The sequence below is a fragment of the Ambystoma mexicanum genome, chromosome 13 (genome assembly GCF_040938575.1).
Source record: "Ambystoma mexicanum isolate Mex_15411 chromosome 13, UKY_AmexF1_1, whole genome shotgun sequence".
NCBI lineage: Eukaryota > Metazoa > Chordata > Amphibia > Caudata > Ambystomatidae > Ambystoma > Ambystoma mexicanum.
The window spans coordinates 756,641,405-756,656,892 of record NC_090938.1 but is presented as its reverse complement, the minus strand read 5'-3'; the positions used below and the strand labels follow the sequence as shown (position 1 = coordinate 756,656,892).

The following is a 15,488-nucleotide window of genomic DNA, read 5'->3' as shown; positions in this document are numbered from 1 at the left end:
CACAACATCCTCATCAAGAAACGAAGAAATAGGGATCACTGATACAGGGCTGCTCTGGATGAAATCTTTCCCATCTGAAAGAGAAACAGTCTGGATAAAACCATTAAAATTCACGCTGTGGGACACCACCTGTGGAGTACCACAAGGATCCTGCCTTATCCCCACTTTTCTTCAACATCTACATGACTCCACTAATCAACTTAATCAAAAAGGCACCGCCTCACCTGCTACAGCTACGCAGAGGACACACAAATTAGCTACAAAATCGAAGATGTACAAGAGGAGAACCCCACGCTAGTAGACAGTGTCAAAGAACTATGAATGGATGAACAAAAACAGCCTCAAAATCAACCCAGGCAAGACGGAAATCATGATATCCAGAAAGCATGGCAGCAACCAATACATTTCATGGCTCACAGAAGAACAGTGGCCATGCCATCCAAAAAAGTAAAAAACCTCAGAATCCCAATGGATAAAAAAACTACAATAGAACCACAAGTAAACACAATAAACAAGAAATGCTTCTTCCACCTGCACACAATCAAAAATACTCACACAAATCACTAACCACCACCTCACTCATGTCTAGAATAGACTACGCCAATGGCCTATACTTTGGATTATCTACTGAAGAAACTGCAACATATACAGAACAGAGTGGCCAGACTTCCCTTCGTGGGAGTTTGAGGAGATCACAACACTCCAGCACTAAAGATGCTACATTGGCTGCCGGTCAAAAAACAAAACTCATTCAAAACAATGTGCATAACAGAGCAATACAAGGAGCAGGAGTCTTACAATATAAAATCACCCTTTACCAGCTGACCAGAACACTTTGATCCAGCAAGGACACCCGTCTGGAACCCAAACGTATACAAGGAAAAGTCTTGGTGGATCAGTATTCTCTTGCATAGCCGCAAAAATGTGGAACTCATTCCCGAGATAAATACGAAACATTAAGGACGATCTAAAATTCTGAAAACTCCTAAAAACCTGGCTCTTCCAACTCAACTGAATGAAAACGAATTAGCAAAATCCGCCATCTTTGGAATGAACACAAAAATGGCAAAACTGAGGACCAGAGCGGAACATGAGAAATGCAGGGAGGTGGAGAGACTTCAGAGTGGAAGGCGGGGTGCACCCTTTCATATGTAGGTCCTTACCAGAGGCTAGGCAGAGAGATCGGAGAGTCCAAGGTTGAACCACAGAGGGCTTTATAGTTAAAGGGGAAAGAGTGGTGATGGAACAGATAAACCACAGGGCCCAGGGAGCTCAAGGGCACAAGGGAGCCCACCCCCTCTCAAAGGGCCCAGGGAGGCGATGGTGGCTGCACAACAGGATAGGCCAGGGGACAAAGCGGTGTAGACATCCATTAGTCTGAATACAGGCTCTCGTGCGCATTTCCCACCCAGTCCTACTAACTTACCCGGTCCTCTTACCTTTCAGATCCACTAGAGTGCCATGGGAACACTGGGGTGGCGATCACGCACGGTATACATTATCATTTAAAACAAAACTCTGCAATAGGGCCCATTAACAAAAACAAAATGGCCACATGCATCAGAGTAAAAAAATAAATAAAAAGGAATGGATTGGTGGTTTAGAGTGTGGTGGAAGGGGGGTGTTACTTCAGAGGGCTAAGTGCCAGCATCCAATCTATATGCAACCAGATAAAATCACAGCACTGCATTATCAGCCCTTAATCCTTCAAAGGTCCACAAAACTAGCACCACTCACTGTGTGCAAAAAAACACTACAGTGCCAAAAATCTATCAAAATCGGGCAAAGATAGTTCTTTAAAGGGATGAAAGAGGCTCTACAAAGCCTACAATTGTAATACTTGTGTTGTGCACCACAAAGTACTGCGACTCTGAAAGATCCATGGCAAATTGGTATGTTCAATAAACTGCTCTTCATGCAGGGATGCATCTCAAAACTAAAAGTATTACCGTCTCAAAACAAACTGACTGGTCGTAGGGAGGAAGCATTTGGGGAGGGGGCAGGATGGAGCGACAATGCTTAAAAAAAAATATGAATATTTTACCTGCCCATCCATCTTCCACTTCTTGGTCCAACTCATCAAACTCCTTAAGGTCATCCTGCTTGAGGATGGAAGGCCGACTCACTTCAGATGGACGCATCTGGGGCTGAGAGGGGCGGGGCCCAGGGATGCGAGGGAACCTACTGGAAGATGGTGAAAACATTTTAAGCAAAGGAACAATAAAACAATATTCTTCGCACAAGTTCCCTTATCCTAACTTTTTAGTTCAAAATAGCAATGTTCAGATTCAAAACATTGATTAGCACTGAAATCTGTCCGCTGCCAAGGATAACGAGTAATGAGCCACAGTTTTTACAATCCTTCAAAATTGGAAGGATACAGCAAGGGGCGTCACAAATGTAGATATGGGAATTGCAAAGCCTTTTGTAGGACCAATTTGTATAGCGCGCCAGGCCCAAAGGCATCTGGGCGCTTAATTTAGGGTTACATTTACATAGGAGGAAAATTGCAGTATAATACATAGATACAAATACAGAATAAAGTAAAATATACAGTAGAACAAGATAGACATTGCTTTGACAAGGTGAAAAGTATACAGAGATGAGTCAAGGCTGTAAAGTGTATATACAAAGTATGTAAAAAATGCAGGATAGCAGCAGTGAGGTGGGATAGGCATGGGGAATCTCAGGCAGTCAGGGGGTTGATGTGTTCTGTTAACCACAATTTGGTTTTAAGTTTAAATGAGTGGAAGGTTCTGTTCTGAGCCGTTTGGGCAAGGTATTCCATAGCTTAGAGGCTTATGTAGGGAAGCTAGTCCCGCTCACTTTCTGTAATTTGAATCTAGGTAGAGCAAGACAATTAGCCTGAGCAGATCTGAGTGGTTGGGAAGACTAGTGGGGTGTAAAGCAGCAGGCAAAGTAGATGGGAGCCTCCTTTAGGCATTTGTGGGTAAGGGCCAGCGTTTTTAAAAGGAGTTTCTTTGCCCTACTGAGAGCCAGCAAAGGTTGCGTCTGGTGTCAGATTTCCAGGCCCCTGGGGAAATGTAGGGCCACCCTGGTGGCATTGTTCTGAATGACCTGAAGTTTGTTGAGGTTATGTTGGCGGGTACCCAAGTATAGGGCAGTGCAGTAGTCAATTTTGGACATGGTAAGAGTTCTAGCTAAGATGATGCAGTTAGCTGTGGAGAGGAAGGAGCGGCAGGCAGTGAAAAGTTTGCATATGTATACAGAGGCTGAGCTAACGGCATTAGTTTGCCTTGAGAGAGAAAGTTGAGTCAAGGTAAATGCCTAGCGTCTTAGTGTCGTTTGAGACCTTGGTGTTACCGTCGATGAATGTTTTGAATGCTGGGTCAAGTTTCCTGAGTCAATAGAGCAGAGGATGATGAGCTCGATCTTATCGTCGTTGAAGCACAGCTCGTTTTGGGACATCCACGCCTGAATGACCATGTAAACCTTGTTCAGTGAGAAGGTGTCAGCCTGGTAGTCTCCTGTTATGGGGATGAGTATCTGGGTGTCGTCGGCATAGTTGGTACAACAGACACCCAGATAGTCAAGAATATCAAATAGAGGTGTGGTGAACACATTGTAAAGGATGGGTGATACACATGAGCCTTGTGGTACACCGCATAGTAAAGGTGAGGGTTCGGCGGATGCTGAGGGGGAGAAGACCCTCATGGATCTATTGCTGAGAAACGATTTGATCCACAATGTAGTGGAGTCTGAGAAGTGAGTGGCAGATTTAAGGTGCTGGCAAAGGATTTGGTGGTTGACCAAATGGAAGGCAGCTGAGCGGTCTAACAATAGTAGAAGAGCTAGTTTCCCTTGGTCTTTCATGTCTTTTGTGTTTTCAAGTCAATAAGGGCAGTTTCCATGCCGTGCCTAGGATGGAAGCCGAATTGCCTAAGGCCAAGGAGTTTGTTAGATTCCAAATCTTGGATCTGTAAGTAGGCAGCATGGTCCAGTATTTTAAGCAGAAAGGGTACGGTTGTGATTGGTCTGTAGTTGGTAAGTATGCTTGGGGCGAGAGTAGTTTTTTTTGATGAGGGGAATGACCCAAGCGTCTTTAAGGTTGTCAGGAACAGTACATGTTTTAAAGGATGCGTTTATGAAAGCAATGATAAATGGGGCTAATTCATGAGAGGCCTCCTTAATAATAGGGGCTGGGCAAGGGTCGCCTTGGCAGTTTGACGGTTTGAGATAGTTGATATTTTCAACCTCAAGGATAGTCAAAGGAGAGAAAGTGAAAGGTGTGAGCAGGGGAGGAGTAGTGCGAGTAGGCAAATTGGGCAAGAAGTCAGGTTGAAGGCAGCTTTGTTAAGCATTAATTTTGGTTTGTAGAGTGGTGATTTTGCCTAGTAGAGCGTTTTGCACTGACAATGCTTTCAGTTCACTAACTTCTTATGGAAGTAATAGCCACTAAGAAGGAAGGCAGGCTTGTATGTCAGGTGCTTAAGACAGGATTTATGTATAGGCTCAAACGGGGGGCCCATGACCTTAGGCAGTACAACATTGAGATCCCAGCCTGGGATGGATTAGAAATTGGTGGGTGGATTCTCATTACCCCATCCAAGAATGCCTTCATTACTGGGATTTTCATGACGCTACTTTATTTTGAGGGGTCGTGTAAGCTGATAAAGCCGCCAGGTGACCCTTTATTGAGTTAAATGATAACCCTGAATCTAACAAGTGGAGCATATAATTCAGAATGTGGGATCGAGTACATTCTATGGGGTTTGTTTAGACTGGCACCAGTTTACAAATCTTCCCCACTTGTCGAAATCACAGTGCCTGGTGTTTGGTTTACGAACCTCCTTGAGGATATCCATACACTGTTGAGGCAGATTAAGGTGACAAAACTATGAACTCCGGAGCCAAGCTGCCAGGTTTGAGTGTGGTTGAGGATGTACTGTTATTTCACCATGTTGGTGTTAGGCAAAGTTTGTATGCAATACCCTTTGGGACCACTACACACAACTAGGACTACAGGTGTAAGCAAAACCAACCTTTGGTATGTGTCTGTACTACATAGTTTTGGTAGCAGAGCTGAGCAGCCAGGCTTATCTCAAGAGGGGAATTTGAGCAGTAATGATGTTACACAGAGGTCTACAATTACAAGTGTTCAAATAAACTCTCACAATCAATGACTTTGATAAATACTTATTTGTCAGTTATAAAACTCATAAGGAGGAGGCAATATAATCACACACAAATATACTTCAATACTATTTCAGAATACTTTTCAAGAGGCGTAAAAGGCAAAGATTATTAGAACATGAAAGGTTACAATTATTCTTAGACAGTGCAAATAATTTGAGCTCACCAGAAGAGTCAATTAAATTCAATAGGCTAGGCCAAAGTCAATGGGCTAAAGTCTTGCATAGGATAAAGCGGTTCTGGTAAGTAAACGGTAAAATCTCTGCAAATGTTCTCAGAAAGCAGTTTGAAAAATGAAGAATCATATGTTGGGTCACAAGCCGATTAGGCCTGCGAGTTACATAAGTTTCAAGCACTTTCACCGCGAGGGGTAAGTACTCAGTGTTATTTCACAGTACCTTTCAATGAAGAAAAAGATGCAGCTGATGACTTCTGTTCCTGGCAGTTCCTGCAGATCTCGCCGTTCCTGTAGCTCAGTCGTGGGGACAAGAGGGAGGGCGTCGGGGGACTCCTGCACTGGGGCTAGTCAAAAAGCTGGCACTTTGCAAACTTCAATTCGGTGGCTGGAAGTAACGCACACCAACTGGTGTCCCTATCCCTGGTATGAGGTTTCCTGCAGCACTCTGAGGAAAACGCAACCAGCTCCGAGATTGGCATCCAGGTGACTTACTGTTGAGTTGATTGGTCCCACCAACTCAAAGGCAGAAGTCGTCCTTGCAGAGTCTTCTCTGTCGAGGTGAACTTGGCGATTCGGACCTGCAAAAAGGCTTGACCGGGCAAACCAACGATCCAGGCGTTGCAGCAGCCGTCCTCTTCAAGCTAGTCTTCGGTTCTTTGGTTCCAGTGGTCGACTTACGGTTTCAGCCCCTAATTTAGTCTCAGTTTTTGGCTGAATACACCACCACTGGCGGCTTGGAGGTATTTCACCTTTACACATTGGTCGTTACGGGTCTTACATTAGACTATAATGTGTCATATTCCAAACTTTATGGCAACCATCTGTGTTTACAAAATACATTTTTTGATTTATTAGTGCGGGGTAAACAGAGGACGTGAAACACTAGAGCTGCTGCCAAGTAGGTGGTGGCTATACACCTGGGCTTCATCTTGCTGAAAATAAGGAAGAATTCCAGCTGATTCAAATTGTAAAATACCCATAGGCATTGTGAGTGTCTATTCAAGTATCTTACTTTTCATCTCCATGTGTTTCGTTAGGGTGAATTTGATTATTATGAAAGCACGTGGGACTGGCTATGAATGAGTTCATCATCTCTTTAAAAATTGGTCCTATAGTGCCATTTTTGGAAATTGCCTGTAGGCTTTGGCCTTATTAGACTATTACAACCATGTGGGTGCTCTTAGCACAACATGGTGCATAAATGAACACACTCTGCAAACATCCACAGCTTTTCAGCCATTTTTATTACAAAAGATGCTCCTGTGAGGACAGGTCTTTAGGCTATAGATTTTATTTATAATTGTCTAAAATACCCAACATGTTGTCTTTTATCACTGCCTTAGTCGATCTCTTTGTTTCCCTCTGTAGTCTATTCACTGGTGATGTTTTGGGATGGTGATGGACTTGTTTAGGATTTAATTCTTTTAATCTCACATATTCCTTTCCGTGCTTTATCTCGCATTTCCTCAGGGATCCTTCGAATTGCACATCTAACTTCGGTCCTGAGGAAGGTGGTTATTCCATTCACACGCCGAAACATACTTCACTCCTGCATTCTGAGTTTCAATTATGGCCGAGTGAGATGCCCTCTAAGAATTAAATAGGCTTAAGTAGACCCTGAGTAGATTTGCAAGATTTTGAATTCCATTGTGTTAGAACCAAATTTCTAACACAAAGTAGTGTACAGAATGATAAGATTGTGTTATCTTATGATTGGCTCTGTTGTACTGAATGATTTAGTGGAAGAATCACACTTATATAAATCTTATTAGTGAGATTTTGTTTTCAAATTTATAGATTATGTGATGTAATTTGATGTTTTTGTCCTTGTTTCTGTCAAACAATTGGGCATGAACTCCCATTTGTAGTGATTTTTGCATTTTCTTAACAGTAATCTATGAATCCGGTGAATTGTGACACATGTAATAAATTGTGAATTTTCTTTATGATTTGGCTGTATGTCCAATATGAAGTGTATGTACATGACCACAGTTAAACTGCCAGAATGATAAACCAAGACGTATGATTTAATCTTATATATAAATAATGTACTGTTGAGCAGACAGTCGACAAAAGGCCACTACCAATGGTAGTGATTGATTAGTGATTCTTCTCCAATTATCATCAAGAGACAGTGTGAAGTAAATTATTTCACTGAAACTATTTAAAAGTTTACTTTCCTGTTGCAACGCTTGTTTGTTTGTATTGGATCCTTAACCAAAAGATGTATTGGATCCTTAACCAAAAGAAACAGGGTTCAAAAATCGCATTACAATACAAGAGAGTTGGAAAAAAGGGTCTCACCATCTCCAGGTTCAAAACATCAAGTCCTCAAAACCCAGCAAAGTTGCTGGGGGTCTCTAAGGTGCAGGGATTGAGCACATTTCTGAGAATTCTCCCTAACATGCAGTGTTCTTTGTATACATCTGACTATCCACCTGGAAATGGCATTCTTGGAAATGCGGTCTCCTTCTCTGCCTGCTGCTATGGAGACAAACAGTTGGTCTGTTTTTCTTAGCCGTCTGGTCTTGTTTACATAGTAAAGGACCGCTCTCGTCACATCTAGTGCATGGAGTATTACCTCAGCTGAGCTGGTGGGGTTCTGAAAGAAAGCTGGTAGCTCAATAGACTGGTTTATGTGAAATTCTGAGATGTATTTAGGTGAGAACCTGGGATGAGGACGTAAAACAAGCTCGTCTATGTATTATAAAGAAAGGATTCTGCACCGAGAGCTTATATTTGACCAACTCTCTTTTGTAAGTAATAGCCACTAAGAAGGCAGTCTTGTAAATCAGGTGTTTAAGACTCGACTTGTGCATTAGGCTCACAGGGGTCACATGAGCTTAGCGAGTACAACATTTAGATCCCAACCTGGCGGCGGGTTTGTAATGGGAGGGTGGAGTCTTTTACTCCCTCCATAAAAGCCTTGATAACAGGCACCTTCCACCATGAGACCTTACTGCGGGAGGTGGTCTATGCCGACAAGGGCGTCAGGTGGACCTTTAAAGAGTTGAATACTAACCCTGAGTCTAGCAAGGGGAGCAAATCATTTTGAATGTGGGATGGAGAACATTCTATGAGGTTCATTTGTTTAGCCTGGCACCAAATTACAAATCTTCTCCACTTGTCGAAATAACAGTATCTAGTGTTAGGTTTTCGTGCTTCCTTCAGGATATCCATACACCTCTATGGTAAATTAAGATGTCCAAACTATGACTTCAGGAGCCATGCTGCCAAGTTCATTGGCTGAGGGTGCACGGTTAATCCCCATGCTGAGTAAGCAGATTGGTCAGGTACGGGAGCTTGATGGGATCGAACATCACCAGTTTGCGCAGATGTGGATACCAAGGTTGTCTTGCCCACATAGGAGCAACTAGGATGAGCGTCATATGTTCCTTGTGTATCTTGTTCACAACTTTCTTCATGAGTGGTGTTGGGGGGGGTGGGGTGGGGGGGGGGGGGGGAGCGTAAGCAAGTTTCCCTGACCAGTTCATCCATAGAGCATTCCACTCGGAGCCTGGTTGGCGGAACCTGGACGTTAAGTCTGTGCATTGACTGTTTTCGCTTGTAGCAAACTAGTCTATTGTGGGGTAACCCCATTGAGAGAAGGTGTTCTACAACCTCTACGTGTAGTCGCCATTCGTGTTCCTCTGGTAGGGGATCTCTGCTCAGTGAGTCTGCCAGAGAGTGGAGTTCCCCTGGAACGTGCTGTGATGGTAGGAATATTTTCCATTTGAGTGCCCATCTCCAAATTTGCTGCGCAAGCCTGGACCGATGCAGTATTTCAAGTAACATGTTTTGGACTCCTTCCTCTGACGGAAATACAAACCCCTCGTGTTTGTAACAGCTCCTAGGAACTGTTTGGTTGTGCTTGGCACTAGGCTTGATTTTTTCTCGTTGAAGAAGCCCAATTGAAAGAGAAGGTAGATAGTTCTTTGAATGTTTTACCTGCAAATTAGGGGAAACTCCCCTGTAATCAGCCAGTCGTCCAGGTAATGGTACACTGGGATTGCCTCCCTGCGCAGGAGTGCTGCCAGCACCGCCAGTACCTTCGTGAATACTCTTGGAGCAGATGCTATTCTGAAGAATCTTCTGTGCGCTGGGAACATTGAAATATGAAAATAGGCATCTTTCATATCCAGTGTTGCCATGTAATCCTCTTTTTAGCAGCGGGATAACCTCTTGTTGCATAGTCATGCACAACTCTTGTGGCTTGACATATTTGTTGGCAGGGTGTAAATCTAATACTGGGCGCATTGTTAGATCTTTCTTTGGCACAAGGAAGTAAGTTGAATGAATACCCTTGTTTACCTGGTTGGCCGGGACGATTTATATGGTGTCCTTTTGGAGCAGCAGGGAGATTGTCGAGGAGGAAGCGCTGGTCTTCTTTGGAGTGGGTTTTCTGGCGTGGGGCTTGGTTCCGAGGTCGCTCGATGAGCTCTATACAATATCCTCCCGCCACGGTGGACAGCACCCATCTGTCTGAGGAGATTCCCTCCCATGCTTGGGTGAAGTTGGAAATGAGCCCTCCTACTGGAGATGCATGGGAGGGCACCTGAAGCGGGATGTCACGGTTTCTGAGGTGAAGTACCACCTCTTGAGGAGGGACCCCTTCCCCGACCAAGTGATCTGTGCGGTCCTCGCTAGTAAATCAGAGGCTTGGCCTAGATTGTTCCCCCAGGCCGTCCCCTGATTTTGATCATAGCTGGAACCTGAGAAAATTGTGTGTGCGACGATAATTGCCGTTTCCCCTCTGGTCAGGAGGTTTATTGGTCAATTAACCCAATGACTGAAGTGCATCATATTCCTCCTTGGCTGTCTTCAAGGTGTCTTCAACGGCCTTCTCAAAGAGTACATTGGGCTCAACAGGCATGTTAATGAGAGTGGCCTGCGTCTCTGGCTTAAACCTGGATTGGCGTAACCAAGCGTGACACACAATGATGGTTCCCTCAGCTATGATGTGGCCAGCGTTGTTTGCGGTGTCAAGATTGCTCTTTTAGCAAGGAGCTTGAAACTGCCCTTCCTTCTGCAGCCACCAGTGCTAACTGAGTCTTGAGGGACTCCGGGGCTGATGAGAGTAAAGCTGAGACCTCAACCCATTTATAGCAACTGTAACTAGCTAATAAGGTAGAGATATTAACTATCCTGGTCTGGAATGGAGTGAAAGAGGCAACCTTCCAGCCCACTGTGTATAGCCCTTTACTTTCCTTGTCTGGAGGAGCCTCAGAAGAGGCTAGGGGAGTACATGCTCTTTTCCTTGTTGTAGTAACAAGCGAGTCAGTCTTTAGCTGCCCCTGATTTAGAGCAGGTCTGATGGTGCAGGTCTGAAAAGTTTCTCTATGCGGGGGTACACCACCCGCATCCGATTGGGTGTTTCCAGCGAGGGTTGTACCTTTCGGTAGACAGACTTTAGTAGGGGAAATAAACAGAGTTACAGCCTTTTTATCTCACAAGATTTCGACAATGAAATCCTTGTCCTGTGGATCCTCTTGGGTAGATATTTGGAAATGTTTAGCCACTTTGAGAAGTACCTCGTTCAGAAGAGGCCGATTATCTATGGGTGAGTCTACAACAGGGGGATCAACTAGGGAGTCGATGTTGTAAATGTCTACATCACCCTCATTATCCCCATAAGGGTCTGCAGCTTCTTGGACATAGAGGTCTTCATGATCAGTGTCCGGGTCTTATAGGTCCATGACAGTGGGATCTTGTTCTAGGTCACTGGGGCGAGACCTCTTAGCAAGGGGTTGAACAGGGTTCTGAGACCTAGAGGCCGCTGTTGGGGCAGGGGGAGGAGGGTGGTGGAGTGAAAACTTGTCAAGTAGTAAGGGACTTTTTCATAAAAATTTGCCATGAAGGACATTCTTCTCATGACCCTATCTATATCTTCAGCTGACCATTGGGCAGAACTAGGAATGACCATTGGTTGAGGTGTGAGACCCAATTCTTCTGGAGTAGTGTAGGGGAGGACCAAGAAGACCCCCCCTCGCCTACACTTTCTCCCCAGGTGAGGACTATGGCTCTCTTGGGCGTCCCCTCATGCCACCCGGGCCCAGGTGGTGGAGGGTTCACCCACTGGAGACATTGCCCGCACGTATTAATTGCCCACATGTATTAAAATTTAGCCAGGCCTAGAAACCATTTTGTCTGATAAAGATGGTGTGAGCTCCGCGCACTGTAGCGCGGCCCCCACCCTTGGAGGGCTTCAGTCATCCTTGTTGCCGCAGCACCCTGGCAGATCCGCTGCGAGCACGTTCCCACGAACAAGACGGACATGAGCTAGTGTAATACACTAACATTGTAACAGTTCACCTCCCGCAATGTATCATCGCTCCCAGCATGACCCGGCCAACAGGCCTAGGCAAATGAAAAGAACAGTAAAATGGTCGTTAGATGACAGACAATCTTTGTATATTAATGTTGAGACTACTTGCAAAGGATGCTTCTCTTCCATAAAATCCCTTATATTACAAAAGCCTGTAAGATGTATAATTACAAGAGATCATGCTCCCATGATATAAGCGATGGTGAGCCCACACCATTGCAGTTGGGTGCTAATAATAATGGAACGCACCAGGAATCTATTTGTTACGTGTATTACTGGGAAACTTACACCCCATGGGCTCGGGACATAACTGAACTAATGCTGCTAGAGTACACGAGAAAACGAAATGTAACCATACTGTGGAACTCATGTGAAGGATGCGCAAGAAATGCACTTGTCATGTGTGTATGTCCAAGCCCCTTATGTGCCACCACCGTCACATACAGTGGCGAATCATTTCCTATGTACTCCACCAACCCGACTACTACCTCACTTATTGCAACTGTATATGCATATAACTAAATACTGTAGTTGTTAAAACATAGTGTACGAATACAGTGTTCAGACTGGGTATAATCGAGACACATCCAGCAAAGTTGAAATGCATGTTTTAAAATGATTTGAATAAGTATTATAGAATGTTCAAATGGTTGATGTTTTTACCTAAATCGGCAACACACGAGGGAGATACCTTTGTGAAATACGTGCAAGGCCATTCCCCCTCCCACCCTACGAAGGCTGCCAAGGCATGAGAACAGAGACCGCGCTGCGCTGCGTTACCTCCCCCAACCAGACTGGAGTCGCTTCAAAGATTTGTAACCCCCTCTGTAGCACCCAAGGCCACCACCTGCCACATGCATTATTTACAGCACAGCAGTAAACCTCTGCCTGAACACACGCGCCCCCTCGTAAACCTCACAACCCACCGGACCATCTCAGACTTATGGCCCTGTGCAATCAAGACACCCAACACTTTGACAACACACAGCGGAACATCCATAACAACTTCTAACAAGGCAGAAAGACATGTACCGCCCGTCCCAGGCCCTGAAGCTTAGCCCCTCGACCTATGGCCCCGGTCAACAGGACACTGGTAACCATGCCCTGACGTATTACCTCCAGTCCCCTCACAAGGTGCATTCCTCCTGTGTTGCATTAACCTGTTGTATAACCCATTGTAAGATTTACTAAAGAAGATAATACTAAAAATGCCTGAATGACTGCAGTGTGCATGGCCTAGGGCTAATAAGTCAGGAGAAGACATTCATCTCTGCCACTGGCCACGATGGCCCCACAACACCGCCTGGATGAACTCCGCCACCCTGCCAGGCCCAGCCCAACCCACGAGGCTGCCCAGTGACGTCTTCCAGCCAAAGCCAACCACATCACAGCAGCACCTATAGTTAGTCGTCGCCACCCAATCCCCATGAACTTGTGCCCCCTATAGTGTGTAGGGTCTTATGACGTTTTCTGTAAATATATACGCCTGTCTTTGCTATTGTCGGACAGAGCGCTCTCGGAGTTTGCAGAGTTCTTTGCATGCCCTATTCTGATTGATAAACTCCCATTTACGCTCACCCGCACTCTGTCTTGGCCTTATTCCCATAAAGGGAGAGTCCTTCATTGTCTCATTGCGGGGAGGATTGTGCTGTTTGGGGACGCTTGCCTTCAGTAGGTGTAACTACAAAACAAGGCGTAGCCTTTTTCTTTAAGGCTGAAGACCAGGAATACTGTACCTGAGGTTCCTTACTCTTGTGAGGGGACCTATCCTTCTGTGATTTATCTCTAGGGGTCTTAGAAGAACTCTTCCTGGACTCCCTTGATTTAACAAGGCCTTCTGGGGTTTGCTTTGCTTTTTAACTAAATGGGCCAGTCCCGCCTGTATTATTTTTTTACCGATTGATGCAGATCCAAAGTCTTGTCAGCTGACTCACGACCTTCGGGAATGTTTATCCACGCCGTCTGCTCCGTCTTTCGACAGACAGGGCCTGTCATGTGGCGATCTGGAGAGAGATTCAAAAGACCTCTCCCTAGACGTTGTGCGCTGCTGTTTGCTCGACACGTGTCGAGTCTCGGTCGTGGGTTGTGTGGTGTGTTTGGTGGATGGGTAGTGAGCGCTTACGCTGCCGGGTGTCATCCCTGTAACAAGGCCACCGGCCCGTCTGTTGGAGTCGGGGACCTGCGCTCAGGAAACCGGAGTAACCCTATCGCCTTTGCCGTCTAATACTGCAGCGTTGCTGCCATCGCTGAAAGTCCCCTCCACTTCTATGGCCTTGAGCTGCCTGGCGTGTTGGGCCAAGCGTTTAGTTAAGCAGTCCTTCAAAGTCTTGGGTCTGAAGAGTCGACACGCTCGACAGGTACCCTCAACGTGGTCCCAAGGGGGACCAAGGTTACACAAGATATTTGTTGACCCACGGGAACTTTTTATTGCACTTGGTGCACAATTTAAAAAGGGTCCCATCCATAACAGAAAGACAGCAGCTAGGTGAGTGTAGTGTACGAAAAGGGGTCTTCAACGGTCGTTTTCTTTCTTCACCACTGTCGGATGGTCTTGATAGTCGGTGAATATAAAAGATAGTAAGAAAAACTATTGTTAATTGGTAATAAATGGCAATGAGCCAAAAGGAGAACTCCACGAAATCGCGTCTCTCTACGATGGTGGAAAAGGACCATGGGTACAGTGAAAGTCACACTAGGGATAGTATTCAAGGCATAAAAAAGGCGGTATTGCATCGCAGTTTGCGATACAATACTCCCGATTTGCTTTTTACTTCAATAATCATGTCGTACAAACTGCGATGAGATTATAGAATGAGGGTTACAGGTTTAGCCTGGCCTGTGGTGCAGCGCACACATGCAAGGCAGAGGGGGAGAGGCTGCTATCTTAGAAAGTCATGCGGAGAGGCGGGGGCCGAGCAAAGAAAAACTTCATGCAAATGCAGTGCGCACAATTCCATATGGTCTCATTCGCGCCCATAAACCGCCCACCCCTGCCGCAATCTACTTTTTTGGTTGGTAGCATTAGTGGTAGATGGCATTTTAACACAACAATAAAAAAAAACTGCAGAATCATTACAGATGCAGGAAACTAATCCATTAGAGCTCTGTTCAGGTGCTCTTGGGCAAAACACATACAAACCTCCTAGTTTGCATATAAATAGCACTAACAGAAATGACTTCTCAGAAAAGGGCATTGCAAGGAGCATCATCAGTCTGATACCTGGAGGTCTCATGGAGATGAATTTAGAATAAATTGCCACAAGTAAGCCAAGTGGCAAATAATTGTTGCAAAATACCTAAATTGCACTAGTGTTAGTTATGGAGCAACTCTATAGTCCGTTTAAAAAAAAAAGTAACAGCATGATATATTAACATAAGCTCTGAAGTGAATCACAGAGCTGCAGCGAGGACAGTGCAATTAAATGAACTGCCCAGGAACACTTTGGTTAAATGGTGAAACCGGGATGTGGACAATTTAAGCAACTGAGCACATCTTCCCAGGTTTAGTGATATATTTGTTAAGGTTTCTCTTTGAATTTTATGTGCTTAAATAATACTTTATTTATTGCAATGCCTTGGAATCAAAGCACATTACATAAGCAACTACCCTTTCATAATTGACTTTACACTATATGACAATGCATTACTTACCATAAAAGCATTTCTGATGGTTGTATCTGCTTAGATTCACATGCTGTGCATAGGTCCGACATCCAGTGGTCACTGCGGAGTATTGCATTTGGTTTTTCGTAGTCGAAAAGGGGACGTCGACAAGGCGTGTCTGTAATACTATCCCTATAGTGACGTGCGTTGTACCCACAATCCCTCACG

General features: G+C 44.9%; 1 protein-coding gene across 8 annotated transcripts in view; it reads right to left on the bottom strand.

The window, feature by feature from the left end:
- Positions 1–15,488, bottom strand: part of PRRC2A (proline rich coiled-coil 2A) — a 2,343,739-nt gene that overhangs the window by 1,625,828 nt on the left and 702,423 nt on the right. For all 8 annotated transcript variants that reach the window (XM_069635075.1, XM_069635076.1, XM_069635077.1 and 5 more), the window contains exon 9: positions 2,045–2,184. In XM_069635075.1, coding sequence (XP_069491176.1) covers positions 2,045–2,184 — 140 coding nt within the window. The remainder of the gene's footprint in view (positions 1–2,044; positions 2,185–15,488) is intronic.